Here is a 23,252-nt window from a genome sequence, read left to right as displayed (position 1 = left end):
TCCAGTTAATGTAACATTATGTGCAGTTCAGCACAATCTTCAGACGCTTCACATGCTGTGATATTGGTTGATGCATGCCTTAACATGCCTAAACCGGGATTTCATAGAAATCTGAGAGACAATATTTCAAGATTCTTCAAGACTCATTTCTTATACAGGTCGTGTTTCCACAGGCTTCTTGCACACCTATGCGTTCTCTGGAAATCAAACTGAAACAGAAAAGGATTAGCTCATAGTTAAACTCCTTATTCATACACTGTAGACAATTATGGTTATTTTAGTGTGAAAAGACTAAAAATGCTACTTTAAAAACTTAATTAACGGTAAGTTTCCTTACTCCATATGGTGAAAAAAACTTGACAGATCTAATGGCCATTTAGTGTAATTTTACAGTAAAATACAGCTTCTTAGTTTTTTCTTATCAGTTAAGTACATTATAGAGTTTTAAGTTACATCTTATATTAAATTAACTGTTTGCTGCATTATTTTAGTGATGTGCGTAACCATCATGGTGTTTTGTATTTTTGTGACAAATTTTTGTGATTTGGTATGATTAATGAAGAAAAAACAAAACAAAAAAAAAAACATGTTTCTTCAGTCAAGAACATGTATGGCTTGTGAATATTTAGGGGAAATAAAAACACGTTTCGAACTCTCACAGTTTTACTTGAAACCTTGTTTACCAACAGTCATACATCATAAGGAAATATAAATGATTAACTGACCTTTAACAAAGAAATACATAAAATAAATCAAAACAAACATAAAATCGATTCAATGTTTTTACATCCATCATAATTTATTATGGTGTAACTGAATGGCAGTTTCTCTCTGCAGATGATGAGTTTATGGAATGTCACAGCATTTGGATGTGTAGAAATACACAAATTAGTTTAGACAGTGGGTGCTTCTCATCTGTTTAAGTAAAAGCAAAAAGGTCAAGACAGTGAGAGTAATTTGGGAGAGGTTGTAAAACTGAATAATTCTCAGCCACAGTCTGGAAGAAAATAAGGGACTAAAATAAAATAATAAAAAGTAAGAGCAACCAAGTGTAAACAATGACCAGTTTATAGCAGTTTTAACTACTTTGGTAATGGTGACATTTACATGTAAATTACACTTTGTTTTTTTATGTCTCGACAGTGCTTGTTTTTATATTTCATGAATTAATAGGATAAGCAAAAATCACAAACTGTTTCTTTTTATTCAATCATTTGCTTGCAGATCACGTGGTTAGAGTTCTTTTTAATGTGTGTGTGGATGACCGTCTGCCATCAAAGTTTGATCAAGGAAAAACCTTGAATGGTTCTTTTTTCTCTTTATAGTAACTGCAATTATGCCAAGCACCACAAATACTCCGCACATAGATGGAATTAAAATCTGTAAATAAGGTGTTCCTTTACTGCATTCAACATCAGATATCTCAGTTCCTGCTTTGACTGTTGTTTTTCCAAGAGATTCACACCTGTTGAAAAGAGTTGAACTACAAATAAGACTATATTGCTTGTGAGAAAATAGCTAAATTTACTTACAAAATCTAGTGAAACAAATTATGTACAACAAATGAACAAAATGCATTTTAAAGCTCGATTCGGACAGTAATTGTTTCTCATGTGGATGTCTGTAAAATAAACTTACAAATCACCTCAGTGATGAAACTCATGGATTCAGATGGTGATTTATTCACAGTGGAAAAGTGAGTTACGTGATCCTATACAGACGTGGAAATGTGCTGCTCATGTGGCCAGTCACATGAGTGTTTGCTGTAAATAAAATTAATTTTATTTACATTTATTCATTTAACAGACGCTTTTATCCAAAGCAACTTACAAATGAGGACAGTGGAAGCAATCAAAAACAACAAAAAGAGCAATGATATATAAGTGCCATAACAAGTCTTAGTTAGGTTAACAGTACACACGTAGCATGGGCTTTAAAATAATATAATAAATAAAAAACAAAACAGATAGAGTAAAAAAAGAATAGAGCAAGCTAGTGTTAGAGGTCTTTACACACACACACACACACACACACACACTTACATAATAAATGAAAAGAAAATAGAATACAAAAAGACCACAAAGGTAGTTCGATTTTTTTTTTAAGGGGGGGTGAAATGCTATTTCATGCATACTGAGTGTTTCACACTGTTAAAGAGTTGGATTCCCATGCTAAACATGGACAAAGTTTCAAAAAATAAGTTGTACCTTCCGGTTTGTCACAAGTTTCGGAAAGTTTTTTTCGAGTATGGCTCTGTGTGACATTAGATGGAGCGGAATTTCCTTATATGGGTCCTGAGGCACTTCTGCGGAAGAGCGCGCGCTCCCGTATAGCAGAGCACTGAGAGGCTGAGCACAGACTCACTGATCAGAGCGAGAGCGTCGCGAAATGTCACAGAAGTGTGTTTTTGGTTGCCAGGGCAAGACAACCCTGCACAAATTACCAAAAGAGAAACAGCATTAAGGGACCAGTGGATGGAGTTTATTTTTACAGAGCATCAACGGAGTTGTGCAAGTGTTTTTGTTTGTTCCCTGCATTTCGAAGATGCTTGTTTTACAAACAAGGCCCAGTTTGACGCCGGGTTTGCACATCGTTTATTTCTTAAGGATAATGCAGTCCCAACGAAAAAGGGTCACGATCGTGTGTTGGAACCGCATGCAGTGAGTAAAACTGCTTCAAATATCTCTGTGTTGTTAACTTAGCTATCGGCGCGTGAGCACATCAAGTAAACAACGTGCGATGTTGTCATCAAACTGCACTTTCCACATGTACAGCTTAAAAAAAAAAAAAAAAAAAAAAAAGACGACATAAAGTGGAACTTAGTCATTTTCCAAAACCGCTAAGCAAATATATACAGTTTCAAGAGACGCCTTTGCTGATGCTGCTCTTGTTAGATTTCAGCCTCTGGATCTGTGTCACAGCCAGAGGTGGGTAGTAACGAGTTACATTTACTTCGTTACATTTACTTGAGTAATTTTTCGGGGTAACGAATACTTTTCGGAGTATATTTAAAGATGGGTACTTTATACTCTTACTTGAGTACATTTTTTGGGAAAAATCTGTACTTTTACTTCGTTACTGTGGGCGAAGCCCCTCTCGTTACTTTATCTTAATGCAATAAATGCTTCAATTTATTCCAAACGCGCCGTCTACTTTTCTCTGGACAATGAGCGATGCCCATTCGCGAATGATTCATTCTTTTGAGTCAACTCTGTTCAAAGGCTTGATCAAAACAATTGGCAAACGAGTGAATTGGTTCATGAATCAGTTTGATTGAGTCGTTCAGTTCCATGCTGAACGCGCTGAGCTCTGAAGCGGTTCACTCAGAGTTGTAACGTTTAAGAATATTAGCAGCGTTGAAAACGGGGCTATGGAACTGCACTGAATTGAAAGCTAATCTGCAAAGGCTATTCTTTGCTTGCGATGGAGATCCTTATTAGATGAACGCGTGTGCTGTCTACTGTTTAACAGGTAATAACTTGGGCTACATTCGATTACAGTACACGATACCACTGTGACATTAGTTTGTTGTATGTGTGTGGCTTATAACAGGTTGAATGCAGCTTCCAAAAGACAAAGAATAGCCGATTAAGATTTTATTAATTTTAATACAATCACACCAGTGCGAGTACGTTCAGCAAGTCATATCATCAGCTGCTAAATTCAGATCTGTGATCGCTTGCTGGCGCTAAGCCAGAGATAGATGCGTTTTATAGCGTTGCGCATTATAACCAATCACACACGGTTCTGTTGAGCTTTTGAATGCAATGGCCAATCAGAGGTGTTCCGATGAGTCATCGCTGACATGCCGGTGCTTCCTTCACTCGCTCACTTACTGAATACCTCTTTCTGCCGAATTCTCTCGTCAGAAACAACAAAGTGCAGATGTGTGTACGAATCTATAATTAAGATATTGATTTCACAGTGTTAACAGTTTCAGTGATTTTAATGGTAGTTTCTGAGAGTGAATGAAATCTAGACTGTCAGTGAAAATTATGTTTAATAATGTAAATGTTATTTGCTCTCTTTCTGAACAATGAAAGATTAGTAGCAATATTTATATCACATTAACTTTCAATGTTAAATTCACATTTAAAATAAAGTCAGTCGTATTAAAAATATGTTATGGCATGACACCTATATTTGTTACTTAAATAAACAGACAGGGTTTTATAATAATTTACATAAATTGGATTAAAGGCTGATGAAATATATACATTTATACACACACACATACATTACATACATTTTTTGTCTATATATCTATATAAAAAAAGGCTCCGTATATATGACCCAAAGTAACTAGTAACTAACTACTTGAGTAGATTTTTTATCCGATACTCTTTTACTCTTACTCAAGTAACTATTCAAGACTAGTACTTTTACTTTTACTTGAGTAAATATTTCTAGAATTACTTTTACTTTTACTTGAGTAAAGTTTTTGGGTACTCTACCCACCTCTGGTCACAGCTTCCAAACGCTCTCAACGCAAAAGCCTACTGGCTCTCGTGATTCTTTAGCTCCGCCCACACGTCACGCCTCTAGGCGCTCGTGTTTTTCCGGGAAAAATCGGTACAGACTATCTTTCTCTTATAAATATAATAAAAGTAAAGACTTTTTGGAGTTATGAAGGATGCAGTACTACTCTATAGGTACTCAAGATTAACAGGATATTGAGTGAAAACGAGCATTTCATCCCCCCTTTAAAGGTCCCGTTTTACATGCTTTTTTGAAGCTTTGATTGTGTTTACAGTCTGCAATATAACGTGTTCATGTTTCGCATGTAAAAAAAAAACATTATTTTTCACACAATTCACCTATCTGTATACCGCTGTTTTCACTGTCATAAAAACGGGCTGATGACTTCCTTGTTCTATAAAGTACCTCCTTCAGAAATACTTAATGAGTTCTGATTGTGCCAGCGGTTCTTGTGTTGTGATTCGACAGCAGCTGAGTGCGAACGGCCCTCCTGGAAACGCGGTTGGGCTAGTTTTGAGAAGCAAGTGGGCAGGAGCATGTGGTGGAGATGTTCTTATAATCACAGGAGCGTTTTTACTTATGAAATGCGCATGAAAAATCACATTCGTTTTTTTGCACAGCCCTAACATCTAGTTAACAAAGCTAAACAGCGTTGCCCTTTGTGTAATAAGTTACACAAACTGTTAAAAGCACCAACTTAAATAATAAAATACACACACACTTGCTGGTTATGGGTCACTGAGAATGCAGAAACCACAGCAACATCCGGTCCTGATGAGACAGTAAGGGCAGGTGGAGTGAGGGAGAGTCTCATCTGTGTCGTTCGAGCATTTACAGGATGCTGTTGTGGACTCCTCCCTCCTCATTCCTCAGATCCTACAAAAATACTGATAATCGTCTAAAAAAAAAAAGTCAGTAAAGCACACAAAATGAGCAGATTTCAGTAATAAATAGTTGGTAGGTGTCACCCACAACCAAAAAGTTTTGAATCAACAACTGAATATTGTTTAATGTAATTTTTCATATAAACGCATGACTTTCACAAGCTTTCAAAAATGTATTAGTCCAAGTTTTATTTATTAACATCAGTTAATTACAAAAGTAACAACATAACTACATGAGATAACAATTAAAAATACTTCTACAGCATTTAGTAATCTTAGTAAATGTTAATCTTAAAATGTAGAAATTTAAATAAAGTAATCAAAAAAGCCACTGCCTTGAAAATAACAATTTCTTCCTTCTCCAGATCCCCAAAATATATATTTGGCATTACCCAGTCAACTTGACAAGCAGTGAATAGAATGAATCACTATTTACCAAGACGAGAGCATAAGAAAAGCACTTTCTTTAAAGGAATGAGATGTTTCTCTCAGCTGCAGGTCAATATATTGAGAGGGTGGGCAACAATAATGAATAAAACATGAGAAAAAAACTTTTGACTTGACCGGTTGTGTGCGATTCTTTGTATAGTGGATACAAAGTATCCCATTGTTAAAGGGTTAATTCAACCCAAAATGAAAATGCTGTAAGATATCCTTCCATTTTGTAGCTGCCCCTTTCACACTGCACGTCGGACCCGGCAAATTGGCGGAACATTGCCGGGTCGCCTTCTGTTTGAAAGCAAACACGTTCCAGGATTGATTCCGGCATTGAACCTGGGTTGGGGAGATAGTAACATTGCCGGGTTCAGTCCCGGGACGAGCACTGTGTAAACAAAAGCCAGATCTAATTCTGTGTTTTAGTGATGACACATGTTTCGCAGTGTGAAAGGGGTGCCTCAAAAACTTCATAAAGAGAAAACTAATCCATATGAATCTTGCAGTTTAGTTCAAATTTTCTGAAGACATATTTAGTGCAACATTTAAATTCAGTTATATAATTTACATTTGTCATTTTCTACACAAGTTCACTAGTTAAGTATGCAAATTAAAAACATTTTAACACTTTAAAAGTTGCAAAATTAAAATTGACAACCCAAATATATTAGAGGTGTTTAACATTTCCAAGCAAAAACTGTAGCAAAATTATCTTGGGATTGCATTTTCATTATAATACTGTGGCAAAATGCAGTGTTAGTTTCAGAAAACATTCTGAACCATAAATGCAGCAAAAGGGTAGCAAAATGGTGTTATAAATGTCTTTTATGTTTCTTAAATGCATTCACAATAACATATAAGAGTTTTCAATAGTATTTTCATTTAATCTTGATACTGGCACAGAACAAAACAGAACAGAATAGAAGGAAAAAGATGTCATTGTTGAAACTGGAAAAAAACTGACTAATGTGTATGCAGGGTATTTCCATCGGGTCAGAGTCATTTCTGTGTTCACCAGAATTACATCCCACATAATGAACACAAGACAAAATGTACTAATATATCAGAATGAACTGAGGCCATATTCACAAAACATCAAGGCTAAAAGTAGCTACTAAAGTTTTAGAGTTAACTTTTAGAGTTTTTAGTTAAAAAGATAATTTCCCTAAACATATTAGCACTAAAACCATGCAGCTAAAACAAGAGGACTCCTAAGTCACTAAGACTAATCACAAACAGTAATAAAATAATAACAAAAACTTTAGAAACATTTCACGATTATTTCCTTTTCATGTAATTAAAAGTTGGGCAATGAAGTAACAGATGTTACTTCTTGAGATCTTTTTTTGTTTGTTTACACAGTGTCTATCAGCTGTAATTATTCTAGTCTGTAAGTGAAATGTACAGACAATGTGTATCTGCTAATGTAAAAATAAGAGGATTAGTAATCATTTTCTGTGGCTGAAAGCGAATAAATTCCAAGCATGATAACTATTTCAGTGAATGTGGTGAAATATGTAGCAGTTTAGAAACTATAGTCATTCCCAGTCATTCCCAGTCATCCCCATTCCTTAGGGCTCATTCTTCTGTTCCAAATGATTGAACATTTATCCTGCCTCCAACAAATGAAAAACAATAAAACATTACTTCAATTTACAAAAGCACAAGGAAGGTTTTCATTACTTTTTCAGTCAAACCATAGGAGACCCAGAAAATTCACATAATTAAAATCTTATATGATGTAACTGAAGCTTCTCATCATGTTTATAAGATATATAACTGTGTATTGCTTACCTGTCTATGACATACTTAATTCTTACCCTTTGAACTGTCTTTTTCATGTAAACCATTTCCGGTTTCCTTTTGAACAAAACCAAACAGACATTTTTAAAACCAAGTAAATATTTTTTTTCTTTTATTTCATGTGAAGAAAAGTTTAATATACCTGCAACCCTGTATGAAAAGAAGAGAGAGAACAGTATAATTATTAATGTTTTTAACAATGTTTTTGAAATAAATCTTTAATGCTCACCAAAGATATATTTGATCAAAAATACTGTAAAAACATGAATTCTGTAAAATATGATTACAATTTAAAATAACTGTTTTATATTTTAATGTATTTTAAAATAGTATACATGAGACGGCAAAGCTGCATTTATTTAATGAATCCATGATAAATCATTCTAATATAATTCTAATATTATCTTATATTCTAATATTAATATTATATTATCTCTTTACATCACTATCATTTTTAAATCCAGCAATATACAGTGTATATGAATGATTCAAAGTGTCCCAGTTTCAAATGATTGTTGAATTTTCATAGAAAATTCCATAATAGAAAACAAAAACCATAGCTGTCATACTACAAAAATAAGTGAATAAAGCTTACCTGAACTATTAGATAGTTTCTTCTCCCGAATGTGTTTAAATATTAAAACACTTATTACTGTAATTAATAATAAAGTAACTATTACACTAGAGGCAATGATTGCTACAGCAGTAGGGGGATCTCCACATTCAGAGTCTGATGAATGTGTCCCTGGATTTGTTTCAGCAAGTCCCATGGCCTCACATCTGTGAATAATATCCAGGATCAGATTTGCTGAAAAATGACTCACATCATACATAAATAGCATAAGTGTGCACTCACTTTGTATGTGGTAAACAGGATGAGAAAGATCCGTTTGAATATGTGTCACCTGTACAGTTAGCACATACATGATCTGTGGAGCCAGTTCCTACAGAGACAGTCAGTATAAGGATACAATTAAACTGTCACTTTTGTGTTTGTCTCTTCCATCTACTACAAATCATGCAGCACAATAAACAATGTTTTCCATTATTTGAATATATTATGATTATTATTTTTATCATTTACCTGCTTGTTTGATATATTGTCCAGGGTTACATTCAGAATATTGCACAGCTAAAGTGCAGCTGCCTTTCTCTTCTTTAATGCAGTAGAATCTCTCCAGTGGCCCACAAACCGTATCTGATGACCGAGTGCAAACTTCACTCAGTCTTAAACCTTGGTCTAGGATGGAAAATATAAAGCATTAAGTTACTTGTCTTTTAGAAGATAGATCCGCAGTTGCATCTGAAGCTAACTCTATTTTTTTTTCTCAGGGACAGTTTTTAGAGCAACTAGCTTGCAACTTTTCAGATCTTAAATCACTTGAATTAACAGACAACATTTTTTACCAACAACTTAACATTTTCAGATGAACTTCTATAAGGTGGAAACACTCACTTGCATCACATACAGTACAGGGAAAGCATTCCACGAGGCCATTTGGTTCATCAGTGAAGGTTAATGGAGGGCATGGAACACAAGTTGTGCTGGTGTCATCTGTGCAGTGCCAGCCAACGTGGTTTCCTAAAAAGGCAGCACACAAAATTGGTTCTTGATTTGACAATATTGAACAATATTTGTAACACTTTTTAAAATGTAAGTATTAGAAATGTCATTTAATTTCATAAGTAACAAATTTCTCATACTGTAATCGTAAATAAACATATAAAGACAATATATGCTATAACTTGCAGTCTTACCAGGGGCACACTTTGGACAGCATTGCTTCTCTATTTTATATTCAGCATGAGGACACTGACAAGAACAAAGATCATAATTAAGAAGAAGAAGTGTAATAAAAATGATAATCCTTAAAGCGAACATGGTCACATTCTAGATCTATCCAGTTAATGTAACATTATGTGCAGTTCAGCACAATCTAAAGACGCTTCACATGCTGTGATATTGGTTGATGCATGCCTTAACATGCCTAAACCGGGATTTCATAGAAATCTGAGAGACAATAGTTCAAGATTCTTCAAGACTCATTTCTTATACAGGTCGTGTTTCCACAGGCTTCTTGCACACCTATGCGTTCTCTGGAAATCAAACTGAAACAGAAAAGGATTAGCTCATAGTTAAACTCCTTATTCATACACTGTAGACAATTATGGTTATTTTAGTGTGAAAAGACTAAAAATGCTACTTTAAAAACTTAATTAATTAACGGTAAGTTTCCTTACTCCATATCAGAGATGGGACCAAGTCACACATGTGCAAGTCTCAAGTAAGTCTCAAGTCTTAACCTTCAAGTCTCAAGTAAGTCCCAAGTATTTTTTTCTTGGGCAAGTCAAGTCAAGTCAAGTCAAGTCAAGTCACAAGCTATGTCAAGTCAAGTCCAAGTCAAGTCACCTTATTATTGTAATTTTACCTGCAGAATCTGATCTTAATAAAGTTAAAAGACAAGATATAAGTAACTGTCAGTAAATTAAAATAATTTGGATTTGCATTGTAAATACTCATGTTCAGTAAAATACATCATGGAATCAAACAAAATTGTAACTTCATAAAATTATTTATTTTCCACTTCTGCCAACAGTGTTTGAAATGTTTTACATTTTAAACATGGAGTCCATAAAACAAATAACAGCTAAACATCCAACAGATTCCTCTCTGAACACCTCTCTCTCTCTCAAACACAGTTTACATACAACATTAAACTTTGTTACATTTCTAGAAAGTTTGGGCACCCTTTGCAGAATCTGTGAAAATGTGAGTAATTTTCAAAAAATAAGAGAGATCATACTAAATGCATGTTATATTTTATTTAGTACTGTCCTGAGTAAGATATTGTACATAAAACATTTTAACATTTAGTCCACAAGACAAAAGAATTGCTGAAATTATTAAAATAACCCCACTCAAAAGTTTGGGAACCCTTGGTTCTTAGTACTGTGTTCTGTTACCTGATGATCCTCGACTGTCTTTCTGTTTTGTGATGGTTGTGCATGAGTCCCTTGTTTGTTCTGAACAGTTAAACTGAGCAGCGTTCTTCAGAAAAATCTTTAAGGTCCTGCAGATTCTTCAGTTTTCCAGCATCTTTGCATATTTGAACCCTTTCAAGCAGTGACTTTATGATTTTGAGATACATCTTATCACACTGAGGACATCTGAGGCACTCAAACACAACTATTTAAAAAGATTCAAACATTCACTGATGCTCCAGAAGGAAACAAGATGCATTAAGAGCTGGGGGGTGAAACAGGACACAGGACCAAGAACCAAGGATTCCCAAACTTTTGAGTGGGGTTATTTTAATTTCAGCATTTTTTTTTTGTCTTGTGGACTAAATGTTAATATATTTTATGTACAATATCTTACTCAGTACAGTACTAAATAAAATATAACATGCATTTAGTATTATCTCTTTTATTTTTTGAAAATTACTCGCATTTTCACAAATTCTGCAAAGGGTGCCCAAACTTTCGAGCCCCACTGTGCATATATATATATATATATATATATATATATATATATATATATATATATATATATAACTGTAATATGCACTTCTCATGATTAGGTAATCGCTGCAGCTGTAGTCTTATTCACATTTGTTTTTCTGATTAATTGTTTTGCTCTATGAGAAAGACAAGGTAACAAAATATTCGGGGCTTAAGCCCCCTTAGCCCAGCCCTAGCGTTTTTTGGAACGCGTTTTTTTTGACGGCCTGCTAGCGGATCGTAAGGGGGCGTTCACAAAGCACGTCTTTTGCGCGCGCAAGTTCGTTATTTCCAACGTAGGCGCGTGGTATGCGCGCTCATAATGGAAGCAACGCGGTCGCGACGTGGATGCGGTGCGACGCGCTCGTTCTTTCCAGGTGCGTCCGCACCGCATCAAGTTAAAAACATCTCAACTTTTCAGATAGCCACAAGCACACCGCAGGTCATGTGACAAGAACTAACCAATCAGCTTCATACTTTCCCGTAACAACGTTGAAAGCTCAGCCAAGCTGAAGGAACAGCTGATCATAGCTGTATATGGATTGCCATTTTGAAATAAATTTAGTAGCAGAGCTACTGCAAGCGATTTTTAGAGCTGCAAATCCATTTATCCTTTGCTGAAATTTCCGCGTCTCCCGTCTTCATGGAGAGAGCACGTCACGGAGCTCGTCATGGTTGCTTAGCATCAGCAGACGCCTCAGGGGCGCAACTGCCCGAGCGCTTTGGAAAGAAGGAGAAAGCGGCGCACCCAGCGTTTTCCACGCGCTTTTAGGCACGAATTATTGAAGACAAAAGCGATGACCGTCGGTAACCCTCAGGCTGACATGTTGATGTGATGTGATATTTGATCTAAGTGGGCGTGGTGTGCGTAAGGTAGAGAGGGCATGACTGATGATAGTGTCCTGATCCAGTCAGGATGCTATTCTCAGCCTGCGCTCCAGCTGAGTAATCAACTTTATTTTTAAAAATAATTTATATATTTTATATTTAAACTGAAAACATGGTCTGATTAACACTCAAGTAATTCAAGTCATCGTCTCTCAAGTCAAGTCAAGTCCCGAGTCTTTAACTTCCAAGTCCAAGTCAAGTCTCAAGTCATAAAAATAGCGACTCGAGTCGACTCGAGTCCAAGTCACCAAGTCACAAGTCCCCATGTCTGCTCCATATGGTGAAAAAAACTTGACAGATCTAATGGCCATTTAGTGTAATTTTACAGTAAAATACAGCTTCTTAGTTTTTTCTTATCAGTTAAGTACATTATAGAGTTTTAAGTTACATCTTATATTAAATTAACTGTTTGCTGCATTATTTTAGTGATGTGAGTAACCATCGGTGTGTTTTGTATTTTTGTGACAAATTTTTGTGATTTGGTATGATTAATGAAGAAGAAAAAAAAAAAAAAAAAAAAAACATGTTTCTTCAGTCAAGAACATGTATGGCTTGTGAATATTTAGGGGAAATAAAAACACGTTTCACACTCTCACAGTTTTACTTGAAACCTTGTTTACCAACAGTCATACATCATAAGGAAATATAAATGATTAACTGACCTTTAACAAAGAAATACATAAAATAAATCAAAACAAACATACAATCGATTCAATGTTTTTACAAACTTTATACAATTTACAAAAGTAAGAGCAACCAAGTTTAAACAATGACCAGTTTATAGCCGTTTTAACTACTTTGGTAATGGTGACATTTACATGTAAATTACACTTTGTTTTTTTATGTCTCGACAGTGCTTGTTTTTATATTTCATGAATTAATAGGATAAGCAAAAATCACAAACTTTTTCTTTGGATTAAAATTTTTTTATTCAGTCATTTGCTTGCAGATCACGTGGTTAGAGTTCTTTTTACTGTGTGTGTGGATGACCGTCTGCCATCAAAGTTTGATCAAGGAAAAACCTTGAATGGTTCTTTTTTCTCTTTATAGTAACTGCAATTATGACAAGCACCACAAATACTCCGCACATAGATGGAATTAAAATCTGTAAATAAGGTGTTCCTTTACTGCATTCAACATCAGATATCTCAGGTCCTGCTTTGACTGTTGTTTTTCCAAGAGATTCACACCTGTTGAAAAGAGTTGAACTACAAATAAGACTATATTGCTTGTGAGAAAATAGCTAAATTTACTTACAAAATCTAGTGAAACAAATTATGTACAACAAATGAACAAAATGCATTTTAAAGCTCGATTCGGACAGTAATTGTTTCTCATGTGGATGTCTGTAAAATAAACTTACAAATCACCTCAGTGATGAAACTCATGGATTCAGATGGTGATTTATTCACAGTGGAAAAGTGAGTTATGTGATCCTATACAGACGTGGAAATGTGCTGCTCATGTGGCCAGTCACATGAGTGTTTGCTGTAAATAAAATTAATTTTATTTACATTTATTCATTTAACAGACGCTTTTATCCAAAGCAACTTACAAATGAGGACAGTGGAAGCAATCAAAAACAACAAAAAGAGCAATGATATATAAGTGCCATAACAAGTCTTAGTTAGGTTAACAGTACACACGTAGCATGGGCTTTAAAATAATATAATAAATAAAAAACAAAACAGATAGAGTAAAAAAAAGAATAGAGCAAGCTAGTGTTAGAGGTCTTTACACACACACACACACACACACACACTTACATAATAAATGAAAAGAAAATAGAATACAAAAAGACCACAAAGGTAGTTCGATTTTTTTTTAAAGGGGGGGTGAAATGCTATTTCATGCATACTGAGTGTTTTACACTGTTAAAGAGTTGGATTCCCATGCTAAACATGGACAAAGTTTCAAAAAATAAGTTGTACCTTCCGGTTTGTCACAAGTTTCGGAAAGTTTTTTTCGAGTATGGCTCTGTGTGACATTAGATGGAGCGGAATTTCCTTATATGGGTCCTGAGGCACTTCTGCCGGAAGAGCGCGCGCTCCCATATAGCAGCGCACTTAGAGGCTGAGAACAGACTCACTGATCAAAGTGTTGTTAACTTAGCTATCGGCGCGTGAGCACATCAAGTAAACAACATGCGATGTTGTCATCAAACTGCACTTTCCACATGTACAGCTTAAAAAAAAAAAAAAAGACGACATAAAGTGGAACTTAGTCATTTTCCAAAACCGCTAAGCAAATATATACAGTTTCAAGAGACGCCTTTGCTGATGCTGCTCTTGTTAAATTTCAGCCTCTGGATCTGTGTCACAGCTTCCAAACGCTCTCAACGCAAAAGCCTACTGGCTCTCGTGATCCTTTAGCTCCGCCCACACGTCACGCCTCTAGGCGCTCGTGTTTTTCCGGGAAAAATCGGTACAGACTATCTTTCTCTTATGAATATAATAAAAGTAAAGACTTTTTGGAGTTATGAAGGATGCAGTACTACTCTATAGGTACTCAAGATTAACAGGATATTGAGTGAAAACGAGCATTTCACCCCCCCTTTAAAGGTCCCGTTTTACATGCTTTTTTGAAGCTTTGATTGTGTTTACAGTTTGCAATATAACGTGTTCATGTTTCGCATGTAAAAAAAAAACATTATTTTTCACACAATTCACCTATCTGTATACCGCTGTTTTCACTGTCATAAAAACGGGCTGATGACTTCCTTGTTCTATAAAGTACCTCCTTCAAAAATGCGTAATGAGTTCTGATTGTGCCAGCGGTTCCTGTGTTGTGATTCAACAGCAGCTGAGTGCGAACGGCCCTCCTGGAAACGCGGTTGGGCTAGTTTTGAGAAGCAAGTGGGCAGGAGCATGTGGTGGAGATGTTCTTATAATCACAGGAGCGTTTTTACTTATGAAATGCGCATGAAAAATCACATTCGTTTTTTTGCACAGCCCTAACATCTAGTTAACAAAGCTAAACAGCGTTGCCCTTTGTGTAATAAGTTACACAAACTGTTAAAAGCACCAACTTAAATAATAAAATACACTTACCAGTTGTGGTCCATAAACAAGGCCTTCTCCAGACAAAGAGGGAACTGCTCCATCTTTCAAGAATAATCTTTGTGCGAATCCGGCATTAAACTGATTGAGATTGAGGAAGCTGTCCTCAGCAAGCTGTCCTCAGCAAAATGTCCTGCACAGTTTTACATGTGAATTATAATTTTCAGGAACCGAGTTAAACATAAATTGTAACCATGAATCTCCAAGTACAGCGTCCCTGGGAAAGCCAAACAAAGATGATTGGACTCAGATGAAAATAACAGCGTTTCAACGACATGGCGACAGACACAAACAGCAGCTCTTCCTCTTCTCCGTGCGAGCGCAACAAGACCACGCCCCCTTTTTGTGAATTCATGTGGACGGAGGTTAGTCAAAAAACTGTTTTAGTGACGTCATTACTACAGGAACTAGAGGGATGTAGATGGAAGATGGAAGAGATGTGTTTTAAGTCGATTCTTGAAGATGGCTAAGGACTCAGCTGCCCGGATTGAGTTGGGGAGTTCATTCCACCAGAAGGGAACATTTAACTTAAAAGTCCTTAAAAGTGACTTTGTGCTTCTTTGGGATGGCACAATCAAGCGACGTTCACTTGCAGAACACAAGCTTCTAGAGGGCACATAAGTCTGAAGTAACAAATTTAGGTAAATGGGTGCAGAGCCAGTGGGAGTTTTGTAGGCAACCATCAATGCCTTGAATTTTATGCGAGCAGCTATTGGAAGCCAGTGCAAATTGATAAACAGAGGTGTGATGTATATTTATTTTAGCTCATTAAAATTAATCTTGCTGCGTCGTTCTGGATTAATTGTAAAGGTTTGATAGAACTGGCTGGAAGACCTGCCAAGAGGGCATTGCAATAGTCCAGCGTGGACAAAACAAGAGCTTGAACAAGGAGTTGTGCAGCATGTTCCGAAAGAAAGGGCTTGATCTTCTTGATGTTGAATAAAGCAAATCTGCAGGATCAGACAGTTTTGGCAATGTGGTCTGAGAAAGCCAGCTGATCATCAATCATAACTCCAAGGCTTCTAGCTGTTTTTGAAGGAGTTATGGTTGATGTGCCTAACTTGATGGTGAAATTGTGATGTAATGATGGGTTTGCTTGAATCACAAGCAGTTCTGTCTTGGCAAGGTTCAGTTGAAGGTGACGGTCCATCATCCAGGAAGAAATGTCTGTTAGACAAGCTGAGATGTGAGCAGCTAGCGTTGGATCATCAGGATGGAATGAGAGGTAGAGCTGAGTGTCATCAGCATAGCAGTGGTTTGAAAAGCCATGTTTCTGAATGACAGAACCTAATGATGCCATGTAGACAGAGAAGTTGTCCAAGAACTGAGCCCTGAGGCACCTGAGGCATTTACAAAATGTATTCTTAATATTGTGTAAAATGCATTTAAAAATACTTATGTAAAGTATATTTTTATTATTCCAAGCATTTCACAATATATATTCCTATTTGTTATTTTATTATTTAAATCTCCTGTTTTGAAAGACAAGCTATAGTTGTATATAACTATAGGCAATATAGGTCTGTATCCTATATATCAATTTAAAATACACATTTTAAAACTATATTGCATACCTGCTGCTACCATTTTAAAGACCAATTTCGAATGTTTGTGTGCTTTTCTTCTCTTTCTGCTCCCAGTCGCTGTGAGCAGTTATGAAGTATAATTCTTTTAAACACTTTCCAGCATTTCAGAAATAAATATGTATGCAAATTACACCGAAGTACAACAGTAAACGTACCTTACAGTGTTCAGGAGTGCTCAAAAAGGGTTTAAGCACTGAATTTTGAATCAATTTCTTCTTGTTAATTCAGAGATTCACACGACCTTGGTGTTTGTTAAAAAAACAGTAGGTAATTCGGTCAGGGATTTTTTACAAGGGGTGGTGAGAGAAAAACATAGACATCATGGATTAGACTGGAAATTAAATAACTGTAAATGGTGAAAATCACTTTCATCTCCCTGAGAAACAATTACCATCTGATTGAGGCTTATGAATGTGTGGAAAGTCAATGTTCTAAAATAATGGAACTTACTTTGTATGCAGTTTGCAGAATGTACCATCTGAATATGAACCATCAGGACAGATATCACACACCGTATCACTATATTCTGTTCCTGTACAAACACATGGAGGAATACACAGTGTAAGTACTCAAGTTTCAACTCCATGATCAACAAAGGCAGTGACTGGTCTCACATTAGCTAAAGAAATTATTAAATTCTTCAGTATTGCATCTTATAGACAAAATGAATAATCACATAACCAAATAATTATTTTCTTATTATAATAATATAATACTGTAATTAAGTAGATTTTTGGATGGTTATGTCAGGGCCTGTCAGTCACATGCAAACACTGTCTGTGGCTTAGTAGTAGAGCATTGCGTTAACAGCGCAAAATGTCATGGGTTCAATTCCCAGGGAACACAAACTGGTAAAAAAAATATATAATTATAACCTGAGTGCAGTGTAAGTCGCTTTGGACAAAAGCGTCGGCTAAATGCATAAATGTAAGTTTAAAATATGCAAACTGAGAGATGTACAGTTTTTTAATATAAACATAAGTGGAGTTATTGATCTCAGATGTCATCTGAGCTTTTCAGTTTTTGTGGATGTATAATAAAGATGTTTGAATGATAACGGACTGACCAGTTTGGTTGATGTATTGCCCAGGTGAGCAGGTTGAATGTTTCATGGCCTTTTTACAGTTTGAGAGCAAGTCTACACAGTAATAACCTGGAAGAGGTTCACACACTGTATCTGATATTGATGTACATGCCTGCTTTTCTCTCAACCCATTACCTTTGACAAGAAAGGAAACAAATGAGAAAAAAAGCTTTACATTATATTTGAAATCAAGGGGTGACATGAAATAAAAACGGGGTCACAAGATACAAATTAAATTGTTACTCACTTGAATCACACACAAAACATGGTAGACATTTTGTGAATCCATTAGGAACATTAGCGTAGGTCATTGCAGGACATGAATCACATGTTGTGCTTGTGTACGCATCACAATAGATCTTAACTCTTTTTCCTAGACAATATTAATTATTGCCAACACATTATTATAGATATCTTTTGAAAATAACAACTTGTACACATGTGTAATTATATAAGCTCTATTTATTGTATGTCTGTATATTTATGTCAACTGTGTGAAATATAAACATTTTATGCATCATAAACCATGGTTGGGAATCACTTAATCCTACATCTGTCAAATAAGTTAAATGATTAATATAATAAAAAAAGTGCATTTTTAACAAAGCTTTGACCACATCAGTCCAAACTTATAAGACTGTTTCATGAGCATATTACAGTTATTAGCCTCATCAGTAATAATGATGAGACCGTTCAAAGCCTGTTACCATGTGACAAATTACAAAATAATAATAATAATAATAATTTGACCTCTTTATATCTGACCTCATATGTTGTGGTACTGAGTGAAGGATGCCACATACCTGGATCACACATTGGGCAACACTCTCCATTAATTTCATATTCTGCATTATTACATGTTGCCATACAAAGCACAATGTTGATGGTGAGAATGAGAGGTAGTAATGTTAACAGATGAACGAAGGTACATATGTGCATTTCAAGGAACTAAAAGAATCACCACTGGTCCAGAGGAGATCAAACTGCCTTCTTTGTTTCTTATGAAGCTGAAAAATAAATTTATGTTAGAAGGCTTTTAAAAAGTAGAGTGAAACTGTGCCAGAACCTACAAACTGTTTACTTAACATGTCCTCTGCATTACCAGTTGTTCTCTAAAACAATCTTCAATCTCTGTAACGTTACCTGCCAACCTATGGAAGCATATGGGTAGAATTATTCAATTTGGGATGTAATATGCAAAATGACAATGCAATATGTAAAATGGCAATGCATTTCTGTATTTACATTTACAGTTTGGTGCAAAATTAAAATTAAATTACATAAGTTTAATTTGCCATTTCATACACTAGTTTTAATATGTAAAATGAATATTCATTTTAACGCTTTATAAGTTGCAAAATTAAAATGAAAATGTATTACAGAAATGATTAGATATGTCTATCACGTTCAAGCAAAAACTGTGGCAAAATGATCATTTAAATGCTATTTTTCTTAAATGCATTAACACTCACATTCAAGACACTTACGATTGCATTTTCATTCAATGACCCACAATGAATGTAGCAAAATTCAAAGTGCACATTGAAAATGCATTCCGAGCCGATCACGTCTCCGCCCCCTCACGACATGTCAATCACTGTGTGAACAAGGCGGGGCTTGCAGAAGGTCAGAGACTCAAATCTCAAGAAGAGGATTCAAGTGAGAGACCATGGACAAGACAGCTGGTCTGTATGTTTTGATCATTTTGGTTTATGGCTTCAATATTTCATTCGCACTTGTGGGCGGAGCTGAAACGCTGCTTTCATCTGATTGGTCGAATCGCGCCACCTTCAGCTCGTTCTTTTTATTCTTTCAGGCAGAATAAGAGTCAGTGCGAGTGAAGCACTGTAATGTCTGAAAGCACTCACTGTTAATTAGCATAATATTTGAATCAGATGTAGCTGGGCACATAATTCGTGCTGCTGAGACCTGCAAATTATTTCTAGGTTATAGTATTGTATGAATATTGTCCCACTGATAAATACAGTGCAAATAGTTCTGTCTCTTTGGATAACAGTGAATAACAGTGTATAGTTACATTTATGAAATAAAATTAAATAGGATTTTTTGGGAAGGTAAGTCTGGTCAGTTATACAAGCAACACCAGTCGGATGAGTCTGAAGATCTGATAAAGTTCTAGTCTGTGTCAATTACTCTCATAATAATAATAATGTTAACTGTATTTTTCGGTATAAGTTGCATCAGTCCAAAAATACGTCATGACGAGGAAAAAACATATATAAGTGAGTGAGTAAGTAATAAGTGAAGTGAAGTGAAGTGACATTCAGCCAAGTATGGTGACCCATACTCAGAATTTGTGCTCTGCATTTAACCCATCCGAAATGCACACACACAGAGCAGTGAACACACACACACACTGTGAGCACACACCCGGAGCAGTGGGTAGCCATTTATGCTGCGGCGCCCGGGGAGCAGTTGGGGGTTCGATCGACTATAAGTCGTATTTATTCAGGACCAAGAGAAAACATTACCGTCTACAGCCGCGAGAGGGCGCTCTGGGGTAGGCTACAGGAGCACTGAGCAACATAGAGCTAATTTTACTATTTTTATTTAGAAATGTAACTATATACATTTTTACAATTATTTATTAATGTCACACACACATAACTAGTGCCTTATAACTTAAAAGATGAGAGTGGTAAATGTTACGGACATGGAACTGTTCAGTCTATTATTGATTTTTATTTCCACTTCACTTTTATCCAAAGAGAGAGAACTATTTGCACTGTATTTATCAGTGGGACAATATTCATACAATACTATAACCTAGAAATAATTTGCAGGTCTCCGCAGCACGAATTATATGCCCAGCTCTGGTTCAAATATTATGCTAATTAACAGTGAGTGCTTTCAGACATTACAGTGCTTCACTCGCACTGACTCTTATTCTGCCTGAAAGAATGAAAAGACCGAGCTGAAGGTGGAGCGATTCGACCAATCAGATGAAAGCAGCGTTTCAGCTCCGCCCACAAGTGCGAATGAAATATTGAAGCCATAAACCAAAATGATCAAAACATACAGACCAGCTGTCTTGTCCATGGTCTCTCACTTGAATCCTCTTCTTGAGATTTGAGTCTCTGACCTTCTGCAAGCCCCGCCTTGTTCACACAGTGATTGACATGTCGTGAGGGGGCGGAGATGTGATCGGCTCGGAATGCATTTTCAATGTGCACTTTGAATTTTGCTACATTCATTGTGGGTCATTGAATAAAAATGCAATCGTAAGTGTCTTGACTGTGAGTGTTAATGCTTTCAAGAAAAATAGCATTTAAATTATCATTTTGCCACAGTTTTTGCTTGAACGTGTTAGACATATCTAATAATTTATGTAATACATTTTCATTTTAATTTTGCAACTTATAAAGTGTTAAAATTAATATTCATTTTACATATTACAACTGGTGTAGGAAATGACAAATGAAAATTATGTAATTTAATTTTCATTTTCATTTTGCACCAAACGTTGCACAAATGTATTGGAAAATGTAAATGTAAATACAGAAATGCATTGCCATTTTACATATTGCATTGTCATTTTGCATATTACATCCCAAATTGAATAATGCTACCCATATGCTTCCATACCAACCATGTGTCATCACTTTCATGCTTTACACTGAAAACTTTTTACATCGACGCAGCATTTTCCCAAAATGTGCTAAATTATTAATTCCCTAGAATTAGACCAATCATTTCCTTCAACGTTTTACGTTACTTATTTGAACTTAATTAAACAAATATTAATTTACGTTCAATAATGTTTGAGGCGGATGTCCAAGACATGGTTACTTCTTTGCTGTAACTAATTTCTCCCCTGAAAGTCAGGAAATATTTACCTGATGTTTCCTTTGACATTGTAATTAACTGTAAATTAATTATGGTCGAGCAGTTTTTGAGCTTGCTTATCTGCATTGCACGTGTGATACAATTGTATACTTTCAAATCCGCAGAGCCGAACCATAGACAGTAAAAGAAAAGAGCCGAACGCACTTCTTCTTCTGTGGTTTTTCTTTGGCGGTTTGCAAACGAAGTACATGGACGGCAGTGTGGACGGCATATAAAATGTTCAATTCTACTCTGTGTATTAAAAAAAAAAAAAAAAATTCCTTAATTATATTAAATCCTATTTACAACTGAATTTCTTTTAGAAAAGTCATGATAGCCTTAATAATATATTGTGTGCCAGGCAGACTCAATCCGTTTTTTAAGCTCAATCAATTATTCGATTCCCTCTGTAGTTCTTTTCTTTTTCAGAATATTTCCTAAACATATCATGAGTACACGTTTTACACTTTCCACTTCACCACAATGTATACATAACCCTGTCTGGTGTTTTCCTATTAATCTTAAGCAACTGTTTAACCTAGCTGTGTCCGAAATCACTCACTCCTTCACTAATCCCTATATAGTGTATGGCAGTTGAGTGCACTATATCAAAAGGGAGTGAACAAATAAGTGAATAGACTGCGCGTGAGACTTGTTGCAAAAACGTTGCCAAATGTTTAATTATATTTATATTACATGTAGCTTATTTTAGAAAATAATATTGATAGCAATAATAGCCTACTCAAAATTACTTTATATTGCAGTTATACATTCCTCTGCGTCAGCTTTGTGGTTTCATCGATGGTATGATGGTATATAACTTTTTTTTTTTAATGCTTTTATGTTCATAATCATTAAATGCTACTAAAATACTGAGAACAAAAATAGACACACATTAACAAGTTCATAACTGTGTATATATATTATTTTTAGCATCTTGACACTGGCTCAAGCAGCGTTTTGGGCAAAGATGGTAGAAGAGCGTCCTCAGGCCACCGATAATTTTACATCAGAATGATTACGCTACTGTGATTAACGAACATTTTTTTAATTATCCACCAAATTATCATAATTTTTGTAAGTTAACAACAATACCATCTCTGTAAATTAGTAAAATATTAATGTCATACAATTTAATGTCAATGATCGATCTGCACAGCACAAAAAGACAAAACTTAATATTTTAGGCAGTATAAAAGTCCTGGCAAGGACGCGTCCTGGGAAAATGTCTCATATGGTCACCCTAATTAAATAAGACTAGCGACTTGACCTATGCTTTGTCCAAATACCCGCACTTGTGGTCTTTGCACTTGTCACTTGATCATGATGTATTTCCTGTATTTTGGCCCAAGTGTTCAAGTTAGGATGAAGACCACAAGTGTGTTGCACCACAAGTGTATTATTTAAATATATTTAAATATATTATTTAAATATATTTATTATTTAAATGTAAAAAACGTACTTACAGGCTGTGAGTCAGAAGCACCAGACTGTCTTTGCAATGTTGGAACTGCCCAACTTTAAAGAAACAGCCTTTGTGCCACAGACGCATTGTAGGCTGTAGGAAAGAATCCTCATCCTCCAAAAAAAAAAACGCATTGAACTGTTCTGGAACAGTGTTGTAAATACAACTTGACCACTGATTTCTATTTGTGTCCTCTTTTGGAAAGCCATGCAACATATTTTT

At 35.6% G+C, this 23,252-nt stretch overlaps 1 protein-coding gene and 1 long non-coding RNA gene across 5 annotated transcripts; both read right to left on the bottom strand.

Moving 5' to 3' along the window:
* Positions 1–1,293: 1,293 nt before the first annotated feature.
* Positions 1,294–22,255, bottom strand: LOC113076429 (uncharacterized). 3 transcript variants are annotated; one of them, XR_003281178.1, is made up of 5 exons: positions 21,330–22,255; positions 17,967–18,870; positions 17,702–17,854; positions 17,086–17,167; positions 1,294–1,465 (listed from the first exon to the last, which is right to left on the bottom strand). It is a non-coding gene; the product is annotated as an uncharacterized LOC113076429 (long non-coding RNA). The 3 variants fall into 3 exon arrangements; XR_003281177.1 differs by lacking the exon at positions 1,294–1,465 and adding an exon at positions 12,798–13,180 and having other exon boundaries at positions 21,330–22,254; XR_003281179.1 differs by lacking the exon at positions 1,294–1,465 and adding an exon at positions 16,525–16,876.
* LOC113076427 (tumor necrosis factor receptor superfamily member 14-like) lies at positions 7,619–9,785 on the bottom strand. 2 transcript variants are annotated; one of them, XM_026249079.1, is made up of 6 exons: positions 9,360–9,785; positions 9,058–9,183; positions 8,686–8,841; positions 8,458–8,545; positions 8,197–8,381; positions 7,619–7,658 (listed from the first exon to the last, which is right to left on the bottom strand). In XM_026249079.1, the coding sequence occupies exons 1-6, from the start codon at positions 9,481–9,483 to the stop codon at positions 7,636–7,638; spliced, it is 702 nt and encodes a 233-aa protein (XP_026104864.1). In that variant the 5' UTR covers positions 9,484–9,785; the 3' UTR covers positions 7,619–7,635. The 2 variants fall into 2 exon arrangements, with proteins under 2 accessions (XP_026104864.1, XP_026104863.1); XM_026249078.1 differs by lacking the exon at positions 7,619–7,658 and having other exon boundaries at positions 7,923–8,381.
* Positions 22,256–23,252: the final 997 nt, after the last annotated feature.

This window comes from Carassius auratus, unplaced genomic scaffold, assembly GCF_003368295.1.
Source record: "Carassius auratus strain Wakin unplaced genomic scaffold, ASM336829v1 scaf_tig00020493, whole genome shotgun sequence".
NCBI classification, from domain to species: Eukaryota; Metazoa; Chordata; class Actinopteri; order Cypriniformes; family Cyprinidae; genus Carassius; species Carassius auratus.
The sequence above is the reverse complement of the archived record's forward strand: the minus strand, read 5'-3'. Positions and strand labels throughout refer to the sequence as shown.

Coding starts and splice junctions, on each gene's coding strand:
- LOC113076427 (XM_026249078.1), bottom strand. CDS start 9,483: ATGTTCGCTTTAAGGATTATCATTTTTATTACACTTCTTCTTCTTAAT. Junction 9,184..9,359: donor CTGTCCAAAGTGTGCCCCTG/GTAAGACTGCAA, acceptor CTGCCTTTTTAG/GAAACCACGTTGGCTGGCAC. Junction 8,842..9,057: donor CTGTACTGTATGTGATGCAA/GTGAGTGTTTCC, acceptor TTTCCATCCTAG/ACCAAGGTTTAAGACTGAGT.